Source organism: Thermobia domestica, chromosome 7 (assembly GCF_964235325.1).
Source record: "Thermobia domestica chromosome 7, izTheDome1.hap1.1, whole genome shotgun sequence".
NCBI classification, from domain to species: domain Eukaryota; kingdom Metazoa; phylum Arthropoda; class Insecta; order Zygentoma; family Lepismatidae; genus Thermobia; species Thermobia domestica.
Window position 1 is genome coordinate 83,999,954 of NC_137460.1, and position 24,902 is coordinate 84,024,855.

The following is a 24,902-nucleotide window of genomic DNA, read 5'->3' on the forward strand; positions in this document are numbered from 1 at the left end:
ATTACCTCTCATTTTGCTTGCATTGCAAATGTAGTTACCATTTTCACTATTATTTATATTTCATATCATCATATGATACAATAAGATTTATTGAAAGTACGTATTGTGTGTCATAACTGATATTCCTAGTACAAGTACTTTTTTTTTTTTTTTTTAGCATTATGAATCTTATATTTTCTTTCAATTTTACATTAAAACATTCTAGTTTAGTATCTTTTGTTTACTACTTGTTTAAACATGTGTGCAAATTATAAAGAAAAGTAATTTAATAAACAGATATTATGAAGGTAATAACTATGAAATGATTCAAGATAAGTTGAAAATAACGTAAGATGTTTGTTTGTGGTAAGAAGCTACCTCAAAATGACAATGTCATATGACTCTTTTTCTATTTAAAAAAAAAAAAAAAAAAAAAAAAAAATGGGTCTCAATCCAAGCTGGCGAACTTGAAGAGTACCTTCATGATATAAATTCAGTAACAGATACGATTCTAGCTCCGTTATTCCTATTCAAGATATGGTCTCATTCCCTCCAGGTATTTCCAGTTTACAATGGTTTATTACAGACATTTGACTCATAGTGTATGCTATAAATAGATTCAAAACAGGTCGCTTGAGGCAGTATTTAATGTTATTCAATTGAGCTGTTTTTTCCAAATGGGTTACTGTGGTCAAATATAGAACCCTTTTAGGGGGTGAGACTAAAATAACTGGGAAGTAGAAAATTACTTTGTATTTTTAATCATAAAGAAAAACTCCTTAGTAACATTTCTCCTTGTTGCATTTTCTTCCTTATCTAATCATCTTCGATAGAGATTTTTCTGGACAATTTGAAGAAGACAAGACCAGTCGAGATTCATTTACTACTCTCCGTTCGCACATTTACTTATAAAATTTTTGTTTATAAACATTGAAATCTCAATTGTGAGTATTATGTTCATGTTTAGAATACTTCTTATAACTACATTTTTTCCATTTAAAGTTTAACGTCCATCGAGTATGCTCCGAGGCTAAAGGAGACGGTGATGATGGAATAGAGGAAGTGGTAGGAAACGGGAGAACCACGGGAAAGTCAACTTGGCAGAATTGAGATCAAACTACCAGTGAGTCACTGCAGTCCGTAATTTTCGTTTGAATACAGAAGTGAATGCCTGTTATACACGTATCCTATGACACCTAGTAGTAAATACTCACCAGGGAAGGGGCCGAACGGGGCACTCGAGTTGCCGAAGGACATATATCAGACATGAAAGGTGTGAAGCTTTGTACATATGCAAATTTATAGCAGCTGATGGCAACATGGAAAAGCAGGAGAACCGGAAGAAATATGGCCGACCATACGGCCCAGCAACACAGAAACCTATGGAATCACTCGTTCTATGCGTGCATGGCCACAGAAATTAAGGTTAAATGTTTAGCAGTAGATGCATGATAAGATCTGCTATATCTGTAAGTAACATCATGGCCGCCATATTGAGTGGCCATCTTGAATTCAGATTCACAATGTAAAAGAGAACGTGGATCATGTGGCATATGAAATAACACTGAAATTTTACCAGGAATCCATTGGTATTAACCATTTTGTAGTAACTTTATTGTGAGTTGAGAAGTAACGTGCAAGAAAGTCGTGAGGGGATATTTGAACAAACGTCGGAATAATGTTGGCACATGATACATATCTAGAAAAAAAATACAAAGAACATTTGCACGTGCAAAGAGGTGGTGAAACAAAGGAGGACTGGAGTATACAGGTACAATTACGACGTTCTTCTCAAAGAAAATAACATTACACCAATCCATGAAGGACAGTTGATGTGAAGAGTATCTATAAGACTGTGATGAAAATACAAGAGCTGTTCTCACCTGACACGTCATGTATCTTTAACGTCTGATATTCTTCGACCACGGTATTAATATTCACTAAAAACTACATTTGTGATCTTCTGCACGGAGATTATTGTCGCACGTCCCAAACCCAATGACACAACTACTTGGGGATTCATATTCATGCCCACAAGAAGAAATAACTTTTCCATATGATGAATTAGAATATATCTTGTCATTTTCTAGCACTTCCTCAACAGTGGTTCACTGACCAAGGGCACATTAACCTTTCTACTAATCATTCTATCAATAAGCTTTCTCGCGTATTTTCTGTCTGCAAACAGAACACACAGTAGGTGGCACGGACTCATCTTTGGTCTCTTCTTTCTCTTTCCCTTACTCGCAACTATTCTACATGTAAACACACTTTTCTTTGGTCTGTATACAAACCAGAGTTCTCCAAGCTCTACTTTCGCGTCATACTAGTGAGTCTATCACAGAGTTCATATACGTCCTTCTTGCATGTTACTTCTCAACTCACAATAGTTACTACAGAATGGCTAACACCAATGTATTCCTGAAGAAATTTCAGTGCTATTTCATATGCCACATGACCCACTTTATCTTTTATACTGTGAATTCAAATTCAAGATGGCCACTTTCGATATGGCGGCCATGATGTTCATTACATATAGCAGGATGCTTATGCATATAATACTAAACATTTAGTTTCAATTCTGTGGTCATTCACGCGTGGAACAAGTGATTCCTGAGGTTTCTCTGTTGCTGGGCTGTACGGTCGGGCATATTTCTTCCGGCTCTTCTGCTTTTCCATGTTGCCTTCAGCCGCTATAAATTTGCACATGTACATAGTTTCACACACTCTTTCATATCTGATACATGCCGTTCAGCAACTCGAGTGCCCCATTCGGACCCTTCCCTGGTCAGTATCCTAATTTTCTCCCGGCACACCATTTGAAATTGGCTTGGATAATACGAAGTATACGAGGAAGAGAGGAGTCGAAACAGGTCATTTCAATAAAAGATTCAAACAAGTCATTTTCAGAAATATTTCAGAGATTGTTATTTCATAATTGGGGCTTACTCGAACTCAGTCTCACTATTTTAAATGAGGCTTCTTGCTCTTACCTATTTCATTTCAGTTCATGCTATTTCAGGCTCGCATTCAATCGAATTCGGAGGGGGCACGGTGACTCAGTGGTAGAGCGCTCACCTCTGGTGTGTGAGATCCCTGGTTCGATGTCAGCTCGCGCCAAGTGGGCTTTGTGGTGGACAAACACCGTGTTCTTCCATTTCCTCACACTTTATTCATTCCACCATTTCATTCATTTCTCATCACCGTCTCTTTGGCCTAGCCGGCATAAGCGTCGGACGTAAAACTTTTTTTTTTTTTTTTTTAATGGAACTCGGTCTCGCACTCGCCAAGACCTCACATTCCGTTGCTAACCTCTTTGGTGTTTGAATTCAGGATCTGGCTTACTGTCCACTTGCAGGGGTCACGCTCACACTTGCCCAAGAGTTTGAACATCTTTCACACAAACATGTTTAAAAGAATTGAATACGTAGTTCAATATATCCTCTATATTTTTCACAGGCTCTACCTTCTTTTATAAATCATCTTCAGGCAAACATAAGTAGATATTTATTTTGATCCTTTAAAACATTGCTTGACAATAAAGTCTTTACTACTTAGCAGGCTAGGATTTTGGAGAAGGCAAATGTAGTGTTGCAGAATGAAGTGTTACGAATTTTATTTTCTTTTGTCTTTTAGGTGGAAGAAAACTGGAGATGAAATCTGGACTGGAGTATTTGCGAAGAAAGTGTGGGTTTTGTCACAGACAGAATCGCATCTTTTGTACAAAGTATATCCAAATAAGTCTGAGCCAAATGATACGCCAGTGAACGGAACTAAGAGAAGGAAACTTGATAAATCTAAGGAAAAAAGGGAAGAGGTATTAGACGAAGACGATGCTGAACAACTTCTAAAAGAGTACTTTCAACTTGATTTTTGTCTCCCTGAGTATTACAAACAGTGGTCAGATAAAGATCCAAACTTCAAGGAAGTCGCTGAATCATTTTATGGTGTGAGGATCTTAAAACAAGATCCTGTCGAAAATATATTTTCATTTATTTGTTCGTCGAATAACAATATCTCCAGGTAAGTGAATGCTGTATATAAGTAGAGACACGATTTTGTAGTAAATAAAAATTCGTAATTTCGTTATAAAAATATGCGTAAAGTGGAATAAAATCGGTGAATAAAAATTCAATGTAAGAACACTATTTCCCTTGGCAGTTACAATTAGTTACCTTTTATTTAACCTTATTTTCCACTTTTCAATCATCATGACATCGACATGAGCTCATGCATGACAATATTAAACTATATTTGAGTTTTTAAAAAATAACACTAAGCATCCCCATTGAATAAAAGTATCATTTAAAAAAGGCAAACGCACACAGAGAACATTAATAGAAAAAGTAACTTTAGTGTTCACAGTTTACTTATGAAAATAACACGTAAGCATTGTTTCAATGTATTCTGGTGTTAAATTTGTTCTTTTCTCGGTAACACAAAACAACTTCTTTTTATGATTTTCGCTTTTGTTCTGCTTCACACACGAATCGCGTCGCTTTCAGGCTAGTCTAATATTACAAAATTTACACAAAAATATTTATTGACGTGCATCAAAAACGTAGTAACCATGGTCTTTAAATTGGGCTCTATCGAAACCTGTGGTTTTCCGCATTGTACCTATTGCTTTGCTGTTCACAAATACACGAGGCAAATGTGAGACCACACTCGTTGCAGCCAAGAAAACAAAAACTGAGGGAGGGGTGGCCCCAGACATCCGGCAGTCCCATATTTCATTGTAGTAGACAAATGACGAACTAGTAGCGTTTACTCACGGTCAAGTATGCGGAAGGGAGAAATAATGGTAATGAATAAATCGTAAAAGCGTCGAAAAATTGTCACTTTCGCGTAAATTTCGTGGAATATCGAGACTTGTTGCAAATTTCGTTAATTCGACAGAATTTCGCGTTTAATCGCGAGCGTTATATGGCCTAACAAATAGTAAAAAAAGATATATTTTAGGTACACAACATTTTCACACAAAACAGATACATCTCGCGTTTTCGCGTGTCACCAAAAGATCGTGTCTTTCTATATAAGTAGTTTTTGAAGTAATAGTATTTACATCGTATATTCCAAGGTAATCGTGCATACCAACAATATACAAATGGGCATACTACTTTTTGACAGTCACTTAAAAAAAATAATCGCATTATTTTTATGAAGTTACAGGCAGACTCCCGCAGACATATTCAAGTTATTAAGCTGTCAAATATAAGACATGCCAGTCCTATGGTCAAGTCCTGCCCAAGAGTAATACTTCATCCTGTTTTTACTTTTTGTTTCATGTCACGTGAATATTCTGTCATGTCCTTTATGCTATAGGTGACATTTATGAATCGTAAAATCCTAGTAATGAACAAATGAACAACGACTTTGACGTTAAATTTTCTTATAGACTAAGTCATGAAATTGCCTTGGTGTAGTGTAATTCAGTTTCGATAAGAAATATTCTTTAAGTCAGATATTATAAATCTTATTAAGAGCCTTAAGCTGGGAATCAGTTAGTCGCATCTGTCTCCAGGTAGTAGACAAACATTTATTTGTTTATTTATTTATTGCATTAGAAAACTTTATTAAGTAGGCATAGTTAGTATAGGAAGTTAAAATTTCTGCCCTTTATCTTGCAAGGCTTTGTTTTAGTCCCCAACCCCTCGACTTGCAGCTATTCACCTTAGGACCCCTTTTTAGGTGACTGAACGCTTTCCTTATTCGTTGTTTAGATAGTGTAAGTTGATCATATTTAGCAGGTTTATACTACATAGCCCTAGGAAGTTAACTGAATAAAATAATTAAACATCTTTTGAATTAGTTTGTAATTGTTATATACCGTTTCTGTTTCAAAATTACTATTTTGTTTCGAAAGTACTGTTTCTATTTTCTTCTCAGAAAATATCCAGGTACAGCAAACAGACAACTGTATGATATTTGGTACATTACTACAAATGAAAACAGATATCCGTTGTGTGAATTTCGTTTTTACTCAGAAAATTGGAAACAATAAGGATATTATTGAAAGACTATCAGGCCTTAAACTGTAACTGCTCAAAGGAACTGCAGCATACTCCTTATACAGATTAACACTCTATTTCAAACATATTATTTACATAATTACAAGAAATAATAATAATAATAATAATAGATTCATACAAAAGAACCTCGCAAGGTTGAATGCAGTATAGGGGTACCAGATCTTATGTTTTTTTCCGGAAGTTTTACGTTATTCTGGCACGTTGCAGTGGCGTAACTAAAGGCTTGGGGGCCCTCCCGCACTTCACTATTTGGAGGCCCTCTAATGGCTTTGGGTCCTCCCGCAATTCGGGGTCTGCAGGGCCCTTATTTACGCCCCTGGCACGTTGTACGTTATGCATTTTTATTTTAAACTTAAAATAATTTCTTACGTTTCTTCTTAAATAAAATAAATAGAAAATATTCGGCACTATTGCCTACAAATTGAGGAAAATCCTCGTTTTCCATTCATAACGTCTTTGATCAGTGAGAATCGGCTAATTTTGAAAAGACAGCAAACGATGTTTTGAACGTTAACACTAATTTATTTATTTATTTATTATTTTACATAGATCAACAACTTATCTGTGTCAGGATAAATTGAATTCCATATTTATTTGTAACGAAGACGATCAATGTTATCATTAAATTACTGGTCTTGGCAGGAAAAGCTCATTAATTTTTATGAACAAACTTTCAGCTGCGATTGCAGCTTTTGGCAGGGGCTTGTCTATTGGGAACCCAGTTAAGGAGCTAAAGGAAGTTTGAAATTTCAAATTTCTCACAAAAATTAAGACAGAAGAATGAGTTCCTTACAGGTCTCGATGTGCAATTCATAGGTAACATGGACAAGATTTTTTTTTTTTTAATTATCACTTATTAATAAAGAAGTAAATCCCGCACCAAAGTTGACTGTAAACCAACTGCATGAAACTTATACACCTACAATAAATCAGTACATACATATTTAGTTTTGGGTAATGTTAGGAAGAATTTTCCTACCAGGCCTTGTAAATTGTATACGCTATGCATTGCTACTAGAGCAGAAAGAGTAATTACTCAAAATAAATATTGTAAAAATGGCTTTATGATATAAAATTTTCTTTGAAATCAACGTAATTTCATCTTGGATAATCAAATATGGAAAGTTCACGTAAGTCATCGCACCAGATACTTACCAAAGATTGGGGTTGTGGAGAAATTTGGCATTCATATTGTTAAATCACCAAGAAACTAATATGCCTTGCGGAATACAAAATTACTTCACTCATTCTAGATGACACTTCAGTTTTTACGAAGCAATTGCGATTTTTTCCGATATTGGCATGACGGAAGGAAATACTCATACTGTACAAGGATATACCAACGTATTAGAAATACGAAAGCGACTAAGGTAAAAGTAAAATTGTTGTATTTCGTAGGATTAGGTAAACACTTAGGGACACTTTCCATAAAATTACTAGAGTACAGATATCAAAGAAAATACAAATAGTTTTTGAAATGATTTTATTCTGGTTAAAAAAAATGATATATGTCCTTAGTGTAATGAAACCATGAACTAAGAATTAAAAAAATCATAATTTTTATTCATAAAAATGGCAATTTGGTAGGTGAAAATGGAACGAAGTTTTTTGTAATATCTTAACTGTTGGATACGTGCATAACATTATTTTTTAAAAATCACAAGGGCAGTATTTGTAATCAAGAAATCGTTGGAAGCAGAAGCAAAATAGTCAAGAATCACCTGTAGTCAAATAACAATGTTTTTCAATAGTAATTAACATTTGGATAAAATCACGAAAAAGACGAAAGTAAACCTCAAGGTAAATTAAAGTTCAAAAATACTTATTTTTACATCATTAGGTAACAATAATATTTTGTCAGAAAATGTAATTAGGACTTTCCTAAGATTTTGTAAATTTTTATATTGGCTTTTGGCAAAGTAAAAAGGGTAAATAATTATGGCAAACAAGGACAATAGTCCATATAAAATGACCAAGTTTGCAACTTAAAAAAAAAAAAAAAAAAAAAAAAAAAAATCATTCCGCATTCTGCATTCTGGATCCTGCATCCAGTATCGAAATGGAAAGATCCATACGAAATTACAAATACCGCAAGAGAGACCACTGTTTGGTCAAAACCAAGCGAAATATACACTAAGGTAAAGTATGACTACAGGGAACTTTAACTGTCTATTTTGCATGTAACATGATATTAAGTCTCTGAAAGTAACAGGCAAATATCTGAATATTTAAGTATTCAGCTTATTTCTGTTATAATTGGCTTAGCATTGAGTGAATCTAAGAATTATTTGTTACATAGTTAAGCTAAACTACTATGTCCGGTCTTGAACTCAATACTCTTGATTGTTTACAGTTAAATAATTATATTGTTACAAAAATATCCACTATACATTATACTACCATTGTAAACTAATTGAGTCATCAATAAAATATTGTCATTTGTGACAATAAGAGATTGCAACCATTCATTTAATTTCACTCTTTAATTTGACAATTTAATTTACGTATTCATAGTTTCCATTTTAGTTATTGATATAATTAGAATTAATTTGATCTTTATTTTCTTTAATATTTTATATTTTATTTAATTATTTATTTATGTATGTATTTATTTATTTATTTATTTATTTTTTGACTTATGGTACATCAGGATCCAGTTTCTACTTTATATTCTTATTTCTGTGAGGCCATCTTAATATTGCCCTCCCATCTGCGACTAGGTCTTCCTAATGGTCTTTTTCTGGTTAAAATTTTGAAAGTGTTTCTAAGTTCTTCTTCTTTCTACATTACCTGCCCACCTAAGCCTCCTAGACTTGATGATCCTAACAATGTTTGGTAACCGGTATAAATTATGCAGTTGCCCATTACGAAATATCCACTATTACCCATTCCCGTCCCTGTTAGATCCGAATATTCGCCTCATGATTTCATTTTCAGATACTTTCAATATGTGTTCTTCCCTTAAAGTAAGCGACCCTGTTTCGCAACCATACAGCACAACAGGCATGATTATTGTTTTAAACTTTAAGTTCTTCGACAGAATTCGCGAAGATAAAATATTTTGAAATGAATAATAACACGAATTCCCTGCTCTCAGTCGACATTTAATTTCTTCGTGGATATGGTTTTGATGTGTTAATGTTGATCCTAAGTAATTGGAAATATCCATTTTATCGAAAGTATTATTTGATATTTAACGTTTCTATAATTTGCGTCATTATGGTCACGGAAAATTTTCATGTATTTAGTTTCCTCTGCGTTTACTTCTAAACCCGTATCCCTGCAGGCGTTTAATAAAACCTCTGCCTGCATTTCTTGTTATTGTTCTCATATTATCCGCTATCAGATTTACGTTATTAGCATACGCCATAACCTAGTGAGTACCATTCAGCAATAGGCCTTGGTTGTTCTCTTTGATTTTTTTATGTCGTATTCTAGAACAACATTGAATAATATTGGCGAACTAGCTTTTTCGGTATACCAAATTGAGTAAGAATGTCGTACAATATTTTCCTCCTAACCGAGTCGTAGAGGCTTTTCTGGAATCAATAAATAACTGATATACCAGGGTAATGTATTCCCATTTCTTTTCGAGTATTTGACAAATGATAAATATCTGGTCGATAGTGGATCGATTTCGGCTAAATCCGAGCTGGTAGTCTCCAATAATTTTACCTTCATATGGGGTCAATGGAGAAAATCCTGGATTATGATAAAAATTTCATAAGTGCTAGATCCTTGCAATGAATATCTATCTATCTATATATTGCTTTTATTAATATCACGTTAACCTTTTATAGTTTGTCATTTCTTTTGAAAATTTGAATCATCTTACTGTACCATTTCACAATGGTAGTTGAAAAATAATATCAAAGATCAATTCGCTTATCAGCATTGTTTAAAGAACAATGATTTTAAAATTGATTATTTAGTGTCTAATATATTTCCATAGATACAAGAATGTTTGAAAGATTTCTTTAAATTGTTTATACATTGTAAAAATTATACTCTTGGATATTTTCTGGACGAATATTTTGTTTTAATAACGCTATTATCACACGATTTTAAAATATTTTTCAGGATATCCTCAATGGTTGAAAAGTTATGTTTGTTTTACGGCGAAAAAATTGCAGAAGTAGACAGAGTTCCATATTTTGCATTTCCATCTGTAAAAGCATTGACTCATTCATCTGTCGAACAAAAGCTGAGGGAGAATGGATTCGGATATAGAGCAAAATTCATTCACCAGTCGGCACAAAAAATAGTTGAAAATGGTGGAGAAAAGTGGTTAAACGAGCTTTGTTCTCTGCCATATAAAGATGCCAAAGCTGCTCTCATGACTCTTCCTGGAATTGGAGCAAAAGTAAGTTCTGAATTAAATTTTGCCGTTGCTATTTTTCAACATGAAACTAAAGATCAGCCACCAATGACCATTTTCCTTAAGGTAACCGTAAAGGTCCACTATTACCAATAGATGGTAGCACATCCCCTCTATCTTTCCGCTGTATTTTGTGGGAAGCAACAATATTCAAATCAAATCCAAGAAATGAATATTCGAACTCTGTCCAAGGAAAAGTTAATAACTAATCAGAGAACAATCACTTCGTTTTTTGATGTTTGGCTTTTTTCGTTGTATCGTATGTTCGTTGGTTAGTTCATTTGGAGTTTATCGTTCCTTTCAGCACTGAGGCTATATAAAACGTGGACCTACAGTTTAATGTGAGATCCAACTACATGAGCTTCCACCGGGAATCAAACCCGTGTCTCTCACACCAAAGGCGCGTACTCATCATATAGCCACTAGGGAGCTTACTTTTGTTATTTAGGAACATGCTCCAACTAATGAAACTTTTTCAAAAATGAAGGAGACAGAATATGAAAAAAAAAATTGCACGGATTATTGTGTGATTATTTACTTAATTTGTCTTTGAACCTAACTTGAATATTTATCTCTCGTATTTCATTGCATTATTTTGTATATTTTCGCTTCCTACAAAATACATTGGAAAGACAAGAGAGTACACGTGCTGGCATCTATTGTATTATTAGCGGTCCTTTATACAAACCTTAATTTGGTAGTGGAATGAACTATTATTTCTTTTGTATATTTATTAATATTTTGTTGAATACATTATTCAACCTTGCCAGTAAAGGATTGTGTCCTTTCTTGGCTGAGTTACAACAAGAAATTTATATTTAACACCGTATATTCATGATCTGAGTGATTTATACGTTTTGCAATACGTTTGTGGTGTGTATGATGCGTGTCAGAAGCAGTTAAAATCGCCAAAGATGCTCACTAACATGTGTATGGATAGTGGTAGATTGTGTCCTAAAAGATTTACAGTTCCGCGTTTCGTGTGTGCTTACAGCAAGATGATTCAAGAAATTTCGTTTGGATTGCAAGAGCTCCTCCAAGGTCAGGTTGGCCGAAATTTGTAGCCACGAGGGGGGATTCGTGCGCCAGGCCATTGAGACAAATCAGACTAACACACGGAAGTTATCAACCGAGCTCAGTATTTTACAATTCATTGTGGTTCATCAACTTCACGACCGTAGCAAAATTTTTTGAGCTGCCGAATTGTGCCTCATAAATTGACTCTAGCTTAAGCACAGAGTCGAGTGGATATGTGAAAAAAAAAAAAAAAAAAAAAAAACCTCCTAGAAAATCCAAATGATCCGCTTTTCCTGAAGAAAATAATAACATGCGACGGAAAGTGTTTTTTTCCCCCCGAAATTTAATGTTCACAAGCAGTAGTCACCAGACGCAGAATAGAGGAGTTTCCAACATAAGTTGATGCTCTGCGTCTGGTGATATTATGAGAAAATAATTCACTAGAGTCCATCTTGAACGGTCCAATTACTAATGACAGCTTGTGCTCTAAACAGTTGAAGCGAAATATAGTGGTAAGAGTACTAAAAAATACACTGTATTGGTGCAGCAAGAAACACAAAACTTCGTACTTCTTGAACGACCGGGAGCAAACTTTAGGAACTTAAAGGAATTTCGCACCTTCGGATTATTACTTGTTCCAATTTATAGCTCACATCTGCTCGGGAACTGCAGGAATTATTCGCCTCGAAAAACAAGAATTGATTTAGGCGTAGAATCAAGGAACTTACAGAAAGGCTTCAGCCAGGCTACTTGACAGCCTCTTGAGTGCTAGGATACTTTTGCTGTAACTTAATACATAAAAGTAGGTAAGTAACTGAAATATTGAATAACTTCTACTTACCCTTGGTTAAACAATAGCTATGATAAAAAGATGTGAAAAATTTCACTAAATTGATAAATAAATAGACGTAGAAAGTGCAGTAAAAGTGCACTTTGCCATTATCAGTGAAGTGATGTGGAACGACTTCAAACAGTGGCACAGATGAAAAATCTGTCGACGTTTATTTACTTCAAGTCTACACACTGGTATTAGAAAGACTGTTCTTGTTATAACGCAAACACATTTAAGAAAAAATCACAACCATTATTTTTATTAAGAAGATCATTTTACAGAGATGTAATTCTTCGAGGAATGTACTTTTTTTTTATTCCCCCCCCCCCAAAAAAAAAGCATACTGATCATGGCGAGCCTTTTTCGGCGAAACTGGCAGTGAACTGGTTTTCTCTCGAATGCTTCAGTTAATTCTTATGCTTTCATTATTATTTATATGTACCGGTATTCTATTGTTTCATTAAGTAATTTTAAAATTTGTTTGTGACTTTTTAAAATCATAGAATTCTATATGAGGTGTCCCAACCAATAAAGGCGATCACAACACCCACCCTTATTATCTCATAGAAAGGTTACATCCCAAGTTCGGTGACATAATTCGTGTTTTTATTTACTTATTTATTTTTCACGTTTATCGAAGAGAGTTGATTGGAATTAATATTTTCTTCTATCATTTACGAACGTTATATGAATTCCTTTTTTAATTTGACATGTAGTTAGCACATCATATGGCTTTCATAGATGTGTTCTAGTCCAGAATTCACTATCTTTTAATTCAGGTATCCTCGCAGTTGCCTCACTCATCTCAGTAATCGTACTGGAATTACGCGCACCCACCGAAAACACACACATTATCCATTCAGCTATAAGGGAACATTGAATCCTGAATCTAGGTGTAGTAATTATTATTATTTTTAATTGTCGGTATAAATATTTTTGTTTTCTAATACTTTAATAGCAGCTATGTCCATTTCATAACATAACGTCCTGAGTAGCAGTAGCACTCGTCCAATAACATTTCAGTCATGACCCTTAGTTCTATGTGGTAACAATGTACTCTTAGCAATAAGATAGTTACCTTCAGTTGAAGGTATGTAACAAGGGCTTCACGTTTTGAAATGAACATTACTGTGCTACAGAGTGTGTGCATATAATTATCTTTCTACCGAAGTTTTACATTTTTGACGAGGACATGGTGGCTCAGTGGTAGAGCGATAACCTCTAGAGCGTGGAGTCCCTGATTCGATTCCCGGCCAAGTAAGTTTGTGTTGGACAACATGTCTTAATCTTGTCTTAATCATCCATCTCCCTTATCATAAAGAGTATAATCGTGAGACGTTAAATTGAGATTTCATTTCAGTTTTTTGATCACATTAAATGTTGTGTACTCTTCATTTGTAGGTTGCTGATTGCATATGCTTGATGTCTCTGAACCATTTAGAAGCTGTTCCAGTTGATACTCACGTATATCAAATTGCAGCACAGAAGTATTTACCACACCTGAAAGGATACAAGTCAGTCACAGATAAAGTTTACAATGAAATTGGAGACCATTTTAGAAGTTTGTACGGAAACTATGCAGGTTGGGCACATACGGTACGTTATCTATCCTTCTAAAATTTCTATTGGAATTCGTGCTTCCAAGTTAATCCGAAGTTTTGGATTTGTTGTTGTTTCAAAAAATCTGGTAATATATTCATTTAACAATTATCTCTCATAAGTAGGGATAGGATTTTCAGGGATGGTTTTTGCAGGAAAAACAAAGAGGAAAAGCTGCTTAAATAAGGCGGGGAAAAAATGGCAAGAATGGTGCTAGTTTCTTCAACTATTTGGTAACTTCTCTTTTGTAAAATTGGAAACAATATAAACTACGTACTTCTTTCTCTCTCTCTCTCTCTCTCTCTCTATTGTGTATTGAATACATTATATATCTAGGAAGGAAAATCATAAAGCTGTTGTACTCAACAGTATTCAGTATCTGCAAGTTGTTAAGTGTAAGCACATTTCTATTTGGAGACAAAAGTTCTTGTAGATGCTAAAGCTTTTTTCCACACCCACAGGGACTAGCGGACAAACTTACTTACTCGAAATGGCAACTCTGTAGGTTCTAAATATTCGACAATATTCGGATTCTTTTAAAGATTAACCTCAAGTTTTCTTTAGCAAAAGCAACATCTATTGACTCGTAAAACTTTGGTGAAACAGACTCAATAATCTTCCCTAAGCATTGCTTGGGATTGTCGTGATCATTTAACTGTTACTTCATGGAAATAGATAGCCCACTATTCTTTCTAGAAGCGTTATTGTTCCAAGTTTTTAATAGCAACCGTCATATATTTGTAACCAAATACGAAGCAGTTCTGTCTGCAAATCATGAATCTTCTCTTCCTGAAGAAATTAATGCGTCTTGGAAATTGCACCGATGTTGTTTGGGTCCAGAGAATTCGAACTTGCGAAAATTCTTGAACAAGAAACAGCACATTCAATCCACGATGGTTGGGAATTTTTTTTTTTATTATTTATTTATTTATTTATTTATTTATTTATTTTACATGTGGCAGCAAAAGAACAAGAAAGGAATTAGAAGCAGATTAAGGGAATAAAAGAAAGAAGGGTCCAAAAGAGGAGGAAAGGTGCTGGAAAATTATTTTTGTTCCAACTGAGAGCTACATTTGATATATCGGGTACTTTCGGAGAGCTCAATTTTTGCTGAAAAAAAAAAAAAAAAAAAAAAACTGAGTACCTAAAAGTCCTAACTCTACTCATCAATATTTTGTTCTCGTCGGAAGCTTGTCTTTGAACTGTAAAAAAGCAGATAGTCATTTCTAATAATGTCAACACACTTGAAATGCATGCTACACACTATGATTCATTCCGAAATCTGTGAATTAAGTTGAGCAACCTTGTTATCAGCATTGTACCGACAGACATGATATATATTTCTAGATATGTAAATGTTCGACCAAAATTTGAAAACAAATATTATTTATTTCTCCAAAGTGAGAAATGCTGTCTTAAATATCAATATAATATTTCGAAGCTTTCTGTATAAAAGTCGAATCGCTGTTCCTCTCTTTTACACAACAAAAAGCCTCTGACTTGTGGCTCTTAGATTGGTGCTGGCAACGTTAGATTTTTGTGGCTAAGCCAGTGCGGAGACAGTATTCTAATAAGCTATCAGTTCCTACATTTTACAATGAAATTGCGAGATCATTTTCAGTTTGTATGGCAACCAGGCTCATATTTACGCACGGACCACAGGGGCCCAGGGCAACAAATTTCGATAAGTTATATCTAAAAATCGAGATTGGAGTATGGTAAGCGGTAAAAAGAAGCTGTCCACAAGACAGAAATTTAAGGAAGATCTATACTGAAAACAGTGTTGGCTGCCATTATAAAATTACAGTGTTTTGTCTTTGGTCAGTTTCTGTTGTTTGCTTACACATAACTGAATACGAACAAAATGGGAACGGAAGGGGAGGGGAATGTATTTGTGTTCAGAGGCATGGGGGTAAATGTTAAATACTGCTCTAATGACAACTACACAGATTTTTCTCTTCTTCTAACGGTACCTATTTATATTTTGTTTACGTAATCCTATCTCTTCTATCACCCTATATAAATCGTTGCGTTTTGTTTTGAGCTTTTTTTCCTACTTTGCTGTGAGTTCCTCTTACAAGTAAAGGGTCCAAATGGATGAATCGAGTTGCGGGATGAGACATAGTGCGCCTGATAGAGGATGTGAAAATATGTGTATGCGCTAAGTTGTAGCGGATGAGCGCCATAAGAAGCAGAGGGGGAGAGGATCAAATTTGGTGAGAGAAGGGCTATGCTATGTTAGAAATAATCAAATAAACTATTGAATCGTGAAAATAGTGAAAGATAGACATTGCAAACGGTGATAGTTTCAAATATTGGTAAAAGAAGAATGGGCAGAGTAGAATGAACCTCCTCCTCACGAACCTCCGCTGCCATCTTGAAATCCGCCATTTTGAAATCTGTGATATTTTTGAAATGGAAATTTAGTCATGTGATATAACAATTAGGGCCAGCATGTTCTCAAAAAGTCAATTATGAAGTGATCATTATCTGTACTTACTTGGAAGATTTAGGATCATCTTTATAGTTGTTTTCGAATATCTTCTGTCTACCCTCGGACATTAGGTCCCTCGACACTTCTGCGCGAAGAGTCCATTACGAAAAATAGGTATGTGTATGTACGGACAACAGGTGTTCATTTTCTCCTCTGGGAGCGAGAGAAAGAAGGTGGGAAGTTTAAACATAGTTGCCAGCCTACGTAAATTGATCCCAGGTCAGCAATACATTCTGATCAGGTAATGATGTCACGCAGTGAACAGAGCGCGCGCATTTTAAATACAGCCTAGCATTGTGTTTTAGGGGCTTCGACATTCGGTTGATCGCGCCAACAACCCGCTGGAGAACTTCAGTTATTGTCTTTCTCTACAGTACACATATGCTTGTGCGTGTTCAGTTTAGTGTATTTTTCTAGTTCTTTTTCTTATCTGTTTCGTGGTTATGCTTGCGTGAGCGTGTGTGTGTACGCGCGTCGTATTGTTATTTTATTATGATGGAGCCAATACCGTCAACCAGTGAAGGCAAAGTATTGTGCTTATCCCTCCTCCAAATTTTGGATTTTTTTTTTTTTTTTTCGTCTTGCACTGTAGATCCCCAGTCATGCCCTACGGACAATAATAATAATCAGTAATCGTGCTTTCAGTGCTGTAGGCCTATTTAGATTTCATTCTCATGTTATTATTTATAAAATCTTATCAGGTACGGTAGAGATTTACTGCGCCGGGTTGGTAACACTGCAAACAATACCTTTACCGCCGATCCGAATAACCAACGCTTTCCTTCCTTTTCTTTTTCTTTTACAGTCCATTCCTTTCATTAAGATAGACTTTCCTTAGCACTCTGCCAAGTAGAGGTCTCAGCCGAATGGGTAAACAGTAGGAGACTGATACTCGTATGTTGAAAGTTTGGATTATCACAAAAGCAAATGTAAGTTAAACATATCTACTAGCCAAGAAAACTAAATTTGATATCCAAGTTGTATGTACATTATTATTTATGACATTACTTCAAATTTTTTCATATAGTGCCGAAGAGAACTGTTCCGCTTCCGATTGTTTTCTTTTCTTTTTCTTCTTTCTTTTTATTTTATTTATTTATTTATTGTTTTTTGGCTTTTAGTACAATGTGGAGTTTATATAGCTACCTTCTGTTGAATGACATACTTACTAATATTGACCATAACACAATAAAATCCATAGATTGGAATGCATTTATTGTGTACTGTACGTAGACCGTTTTTTTCTTTTTTCTTTTTAACATCTTGCTATATTTTTCACTCAACTTTCTTTGTCCAACTTCTAAGCAATAGCAACTTGGGACGAGCGCAGAATGTGATATCTGGATGAAAAATGGGCTACTGCAGTTGAATGTGTTTTCGTGATAATCCAAACTTTCAACATACGAGTATCAGTCTCCTAAATTTTCGTAAATAACTATAAAGATAATCCTAAATCTTCAGAAATAAGTACAGATAACGATCAGTAAAGTTCATAATTGACTTTTTGAGAAATGTAGACCCTAATTGATATATCATATGACTACCTTTCCATTTGAAGAATATCACAGATTTCAAAATGACGGATTTCAAGATGGCGGCGGAGGTTCATGATCTACTCTGCCCATTCTTCTTTTGCCAATGTGTGAAACTATCATTGTTTGCATTGTCTATCTTTCACTATTTTTACGATTCAACAGTTTATTTGATTATTTCTATGACATAGCATAGCCCTTATCTCACAAACTCTTACCCCCTCTCCCTCCGTTTCTTATGGCGCTCAGCCGCTATAACTTAGCACATATACATATTTTCGCATCATCTATCAGGCGCTCTATGTCTCATCCCGCAACTCGATTCATCCATTTGGACCCTTTACTTGCTAGATCTGTTTGTCTTTCTCTCCTTTTAGCATTATGTATCAAAATGAAAATATGAATAGTAGGTCATGAAACATGTGTCACCCATCGCCTTTCAAAGGCTTGACAATAAAAATGTAGAACTTCTGAAAATGTAGTGAATACTCATTTTCCTTAATATAAAATATATATTCTGAGTAAAATGAAAGTTAAGATCGTCTGACTAGGAATAATCAATATATACTATAGTCGATTCCTCCCCTCTTTCTTTCCCTCTCAAAATGTCAAAATCAAAATTTAAGTGGGACTTACATTAGATAGTTGAATGACACAACACTCGAAAAACACTTTTCAGGTTAACTAGTATGTAGTTAATATACAATCTAACGTTTCGTGTTTTCGCATTTAACTCTTTTCGTCTTTCACTTCATTTTCCTGCACATATAAGAAGAAACAAAGTACGGTAAGTGATCGATGATACTCATCTCATCTTGACCAAAACGTGCCTTTCATGTTAGTGGTAAATCTTGAGGAACTTACCTAGATAGTACGCACGTAAAATGTGCAGAGCAGGCCTTTAGTACTTAAACAAATTGTTAAACGTTAGTTCAAAACATAAGAAAGCAAATAAACGCTGCTAGAGAGTAAAAAAGAAAAAGAGGAGCATGTACTAGAAGTTTCAGTTTCGCCCGGTAGATGTCAAACTGCTAGAGGACGTTTGCTGCCATCTAACGGCGCGATGTGTAAACTTGTACTACTTTTTATCAGTAATAGAAAGTGGGATATGGATAGCCAATTGTTAAAGTCACCACTACCCGTGAAAATGCTTAACGGTTTGACTACATTAACAATCTCGGTTAAGATAATCGCAGTAGATATAATTCAAAAATTCATTTTCGTTCAAGAGTTATTGTATGAAATAACGGACGTACGTACTAGCATTATCATCTTATAATGCCCATTTGTGTGATCCTAATAATGAGACGGTTAATTAGTTGTGTGGTAAGTGCAGTTTATAATAAAGATTTGCTTAGAAATACTCAGTGAAGGACGATATTTCCACACAGTAAGGAAACTTATCAGTTGATTCTATTCTCTGCTCTTTAAAGATGAAACATTGTGATTCGAACATTTAAATAAACGAATAAGAATTCGAATCGGTCAGGGAATGGTGTTATCTATTGTCCTTTCACAATTCATCGTCACCACCTGCTTTTCATCGTCTGTAATCTGAAGTTCATAATTGAGCGACGCAAAACTAAAAACTAAAGTAACTTTACCTGTATATATATAGATAAGATTAGTTTCTCTCTACCACCTGTATTGTGCTAGCAGTGACTTAATTCTCATTTCAGCGCTTATGGCCACTTAAGACGTAGACTTACAGTTTAACGTGAGAACTGAGTCACATGGGATCGAATCTATATAAAGTTCTTTTCATTATTGTTGAGTTTTTAAAGTTACAATACACGTGCTGAAGACGTTACCGAGTTATTTTTTAATGAAAAAATGTAATACACTTTTTATTGAATTTTCAAGTCTTATATTGACAACTGAAGGTAAAATTTAGACAAAAGAACAAACTGAACATGCAAATTCTGGTAAATTATAGCTACTTGTCTACGTGAGAATCCACTGTTACATAAAGTAAAACAAAATTTACATATGATTACAAAGAATTGAAACATTAGTTTGACCTTATTACATTGTTTATACAACGATTTAAATCAGTTGTTTGTTTGGTGATTATAACGGTGTTGTGATTAAGAAGAATCCATCAAAAAGACACTTTAGAGTAAGAAAGGTTAATAGTAAATCTAGTTACTGTAGTAATATTAAAGCTAATGCAAATACTTGCAACTATTGGGAAAGGTAAGAGACTATAAGTATCAATAAAATTTTACGCAATATTCACAAGTAACTATACCGGTATACAATGTGAAGATTGTATTGGGTTTCTTTGGGATCAGTAGGACGAAGGGTCAAGGCTCTTAGCTCTAGATTTGATCTACAGTAGACTGTTCTACATTTAGTTTCATCTAACGTTTCGCTGCCATTCTGATCATTTACTTCTTTAACTCCCTGAAGTTTAACAAACTGGCCCGTCATTCAGGCAGGACTAAATTCCGGACTCATAGTATCTGACGATTCTGCAATACGTCGTAAATTGAAGTCTATCTTTACCTGTATTTTGATATGAATATATCTCCATACATGACTAATAATATATTATCTCAGTCAGTCTGGATGTCTTATAGATTAACATATTTTAAATATGATAAAGATCACTGGGTTTACTCTATTGCTGATGTCGGAATTACGCATATGATGAATTTCCTATTTCATTTTTAGTTTACATTATAATGTTACAGGGGATAGACAAAAAAATCTAAAAACACTCCATACAGGACACGTAAGTTTGGCCCTCCACTGTACAACACGTGTTGCGGTTGCCGATCGTTTTTTGTTTTCAATGTGTCTTGTGGATTTTCCTCTTCCGTCAGCAGTAACCAGTTCACCTGTGAGTGTCGTGGTGTGAAAGTGGTGCGGTAAAATGGGCGACCTGACAGACTTCCAAAGAGGCATGATCGTTGGTGCCCGTCTGGTTGGAGCTTCAGTGGCAACACTGGCGAACATTGTGGGGGTATCGAAAGGCACTGTGTCCAATGTCACGAGGGCATACACAATTCATGGAAAAACGACATCCGCAAAGCACAACAGTGGTTAACGACAGTCCTGTCAGATAAGGACCGGAGGGCAGCAGCTAAAAGCGGATTGTAGCAGCTAAAAAGAAGACCACTGCAATGAAAATTACATCTGAACTCAATTCCGGTCTACAAAACCCGGTTTCATCGAAAACAGTGCGACGGGAACTTCATAAAATGAAAATTCATGGTAGGGCCGCTATCGCCAAACCCCTGGTCACAGCAGTAAATGCGAAGAGGCGTATCCAGTGGTGCAAGGACCACAAGGCGTAGAATCATGTGCAGTGGAAACGTAATGTGGTCCGATGAATCGACCTTCACCTTGTTTCCAACAACCGGTCGTGTTTACGTATGGAGAACACCGTCGCAGGCCTATGATACAGACTGTCTACTCCCAACTTTAAAGCATGGGGGTGGTTCTGTTACAGTATGGGCAGTGATATCATGGTTTTCTGCAGTTCCCATCATATGCCGGCATGGAATGATGAATGCTAAGGTGTATGAGGCCATTTTGGGGGACCAGGTTCTACCCATGGCCCAAATATTGTTCCCTGATGGTGATGGCATCTACCAAGATGATTTGGCACCCTGTCACGCTGCAAAAACGGTGAAATCATGGTTTGAGGAGCATGACCAGGAGCTATTACACCTCCCCTGGGTCCCACGATCACCAGATATGAACATCATTGAGCCATTGTGGTCTGAGTTAGAAAGGCGTGTTCGGTCTCATTACTCTCCACCAGCATCTCTTACAGAACTGGAGCATGTTTTGGAGGAACATTGGTACAAAATTCCACACACCACAATTCAGGAGCTGTATACGTCCATTCCACGTCGGATCCAAGCTGTTTTGGACGCAAAAGGAGGCCCCACACCATACTAGGTATGATTTTCACACTTTTGCACACGTTTTAATTTTTTTTTTTTTTTTTTGTCCAACCCCTCTATCTAAGATCATGCGTGTAGAAAGTATGTAATACGTAACAATTGACCGCTTTTGTATATTGAGTATTAATGAGATATATGTAAGTAAGAGGGATCATAACTCGTTATTTTTATGAAGCCTGTCTAAATTGCCCTCCTTTTTTTCTGAGAAACTAACTGTGACCAATTGGTACAGGTTTCAATGAAATAATTTGGCTGCTTGAAGGCAACCTGTTTAGATAGTATCAAACTAAATTGGAAAACTTACTACTTATTTTATTTCGTTTTAGGTGTTATTTTGTGCAGATTTGAAAATGTTCCAGGGAATGTTGCAAGAAAAAATAACAAATTCTAAAAACAAGGCAAGAAAGAAGAAATGACCGCAAATACAAAGCGCATATAATTCATCATCGAATCCATTGGATTATAATAATGAATACCATGACTTATCACCTACCCAAATCGTGAAAAGATCGAGTATTCGTTTCAAGGAAGCTTTTGATATGTGGAAAACAATGAAATGGAAATGTACATGGATATATATCTTCAATATTGTGGCGTCTATGATGTTCTGATTGCGCGAAGTGACGTAAGAGAGCAATATTGAGAATAACGACTGTCCAGTACAACGAATTGTGAATTGTGTTACACAAAGCATATTGTGGTATGTTTAGCAAGTAGAGCTACGATTTCTGTGACTTTAAAAAAATATATGTAAATTTTGCCTATGTAACCTTAAAGTATTATGTTAAAATATTGCTAAGGGGCTTCTTTAGAAGCTATTTTACAGAAAAAGAATCAAGCATAACTTCTAAACAGTGGATTATTGGTTGGTTGATTGATTTGGAGTTCCATTTCAGCACCGTAGCTATGTAAAACAGTTAAGTGGTAATCATGTAGAGAAGAGAAAGCTATTGACAAGAAAACCATTCCTACTCTTTGTCTTAGTGAAACATAAACGATTCGTTGTTTTACAGTACACTTTTTTTTTCTTTTAGATATCTTTCTTTACTTAATCATAACACTTGCAAGATGAAAAATTGTGAAGGAAGCAAACAGAATTTCTTTGCATTGGGGTACAAATATTATTTCACCAGGTATTACCTAATGATGCATTTGAAAAACAAAGAAAGAAAAAAAAAACTAAGATCAAATTATGCAATTTTATGGTTAAAGGAAACAAAATGATAAAATAAATGAATTTGTGATTGTTATTCCTACTTCTGTATTGAGATTTTAGATCTGATACTGAAACATTTCCCTTTGTTTGTAGTATATTGTTTTAGAAAACGTCTTTATTTTTAACTGATACGAATGTCATGCTGACTTCGTTTAGTATACAAGTTTTGTATTTTTTTTTTTTTTACTTTTTTTTTTTAGTTTTACATTCATAAAAATTTCCAGCATTGTAATCACATGGATTGCCAGAGCAAATAAAAACTGAAGTTTCATAATATTACGCTTCTATTTATTTATTTATTTATTTAATTTCTTTACCGTTTGGGAAACGGGGTGTAAAATAGAGAATGTCCGGGATAGAGAAGACTGGAGGAAAAGGACTAAAGACGAACCCGTCCCGATATAAACATGGAAAAAGGCGGAGACAAAGAAGCAGAACTGTTTGAATTGTCTTAGAATTATGTTATTCAAAAAATAGGATTTCATTTTTACCGCTTAGCAATTCTCCTCTTCAAACTAATCCACTTAGTTTTTAGTAGGTTATCTGCACTTTTCTTCAGGAGACAAAAAAATTACGGTTGACGAAGAAATTCATGGGAAAATATAAGTGTGTAGTACAAAGAACAATGTATAATTCCTCTTGCCTGGTCATCTTTGTTATATTATCTGAAAGGGGCTTTCAAGCTATGTACACACAACTTTCAACTTTAAATTGATGAATACAGTAAAATTACGATTATCCGCGGAATTGGGTGACGCGACAATCGCAGACAATTCGCAAAATGGCCCAAAAAGAACACAACTACATTTTATTTTCAACATTTTTGGTATCCTTTATTGTCTAAGTTAAAAAATAGAATTTAAAAAATAGGAGTGCGCCTTACATGCGTTCTTTAATGTATTTTCAAGTAACGTACACTTTCATTCATTCTTTATTCATCCATTTCGTACATTATCAGTAACAGACCAGTACATAGGATTTGTCAAATAATATTAAGATATTTCAATATAATTGATTTCACATTAATTTTACTAAGTATCACCCAAAGTAAACAGAGCTCCAATCACCAATTCTCAGTGCTTTATTGTGCAGGATAACGTGGGTTTTCTCGAGGCACTTCTGTTTCCTTTTACATTCCACCAATATTGTCATTAAAATCATTCAATTTCATTAAGCATCCGGGTCCTTAACCTCGAGTTTACGCGCGGGACAAAAGTAGGACATATTTAGAATTGTTCAGCAACAGATGGCTTTCCCGTATCCTTAAAAAAAAAGTAACATTCGATGCAATTATGGATTGCACGAAAGATACACATTAATCTGTGCTATGGTCACTACAAACTAATGTTGGATGAGGACAAAGCGAAGCAAGGGGCGCGTTAGTGATGGTATGCATGCAATACAAGGAGATTTTTAACATTTTCTAACATGTTTTTTTTCATAGTACAACTGTTCATGTGCATAAGGATAGCAAATGGACAAGGTTTTGTAAAGTCAATCCAATTAAAAATTTCGTTTCATTATTATTTTATTTTTTACCTTAAGGTTATTAATGTCTTTCATTAGTCAGGCTTCGATACTTCCTCTGGTGTGCTCACGCAAGTATAAGTGGAAAGTCAATAAATGAGTTTTAAGACGAGTCGATTTAGTGCATAACATGTGTGTAGTTTATGACCTTTATTAATGCTATAGTAAAACTACGCATAGGATGCGCTGATACAAGACACCTCCGATAAAAGCAATTATATGGTGGCTCACTTTTTTTTTTCGGTAAATCTACGTGTGCAGTGAATCGCTTACAAAATAAGGGCTTTCGTGCTTTACGTTCTTATGCAACACCAAGGTTATGAAGCTTAGGGCCTATTTAACATATACTCTGAACCACAACTGGGACTTGAATCCGGTG

The 24,902-nt window shown here is 35.1% G+C and overlaps 1 protein-coding gene across 2 annotated transcripts in view; it reads left to right on the forward strand.

The window, feature by feature from the left end:
• Positions 1-23,213, forward strand: part of Ogg1 (8-oxoguanine DNA glycosylase) — a 37,624-nt gene extending 14,411 nt beyond the window's left edge. For both annotated transcript variants that reach the window (XM_081764977.1, XM_081764976.1), the window contains 4 exons: positions 3,616-4,002; positions 10,092-10,374; positions 13,640-13,834; positions 22,107-23,213. In XM_081764977.1, coding sequence (XP_081621103.1) covers positions 3,616-4,002; positions 10,092-10,374; positions 13,640-13,834; positions 22,107-22,196 — 955 coding nt within the window. In that variant the 3' untranslated portion in view covers positions 22,197-23,213. The remainder of the gene's footprint in view (positions 1-3,615; positions 4,003-10,091; positions 10,375-13,639; positions 13,835-22,106) is intronic.
• The last annotated feature ends 1,689 nt before the right edge of the window (positions 23,214-24,902 follow it).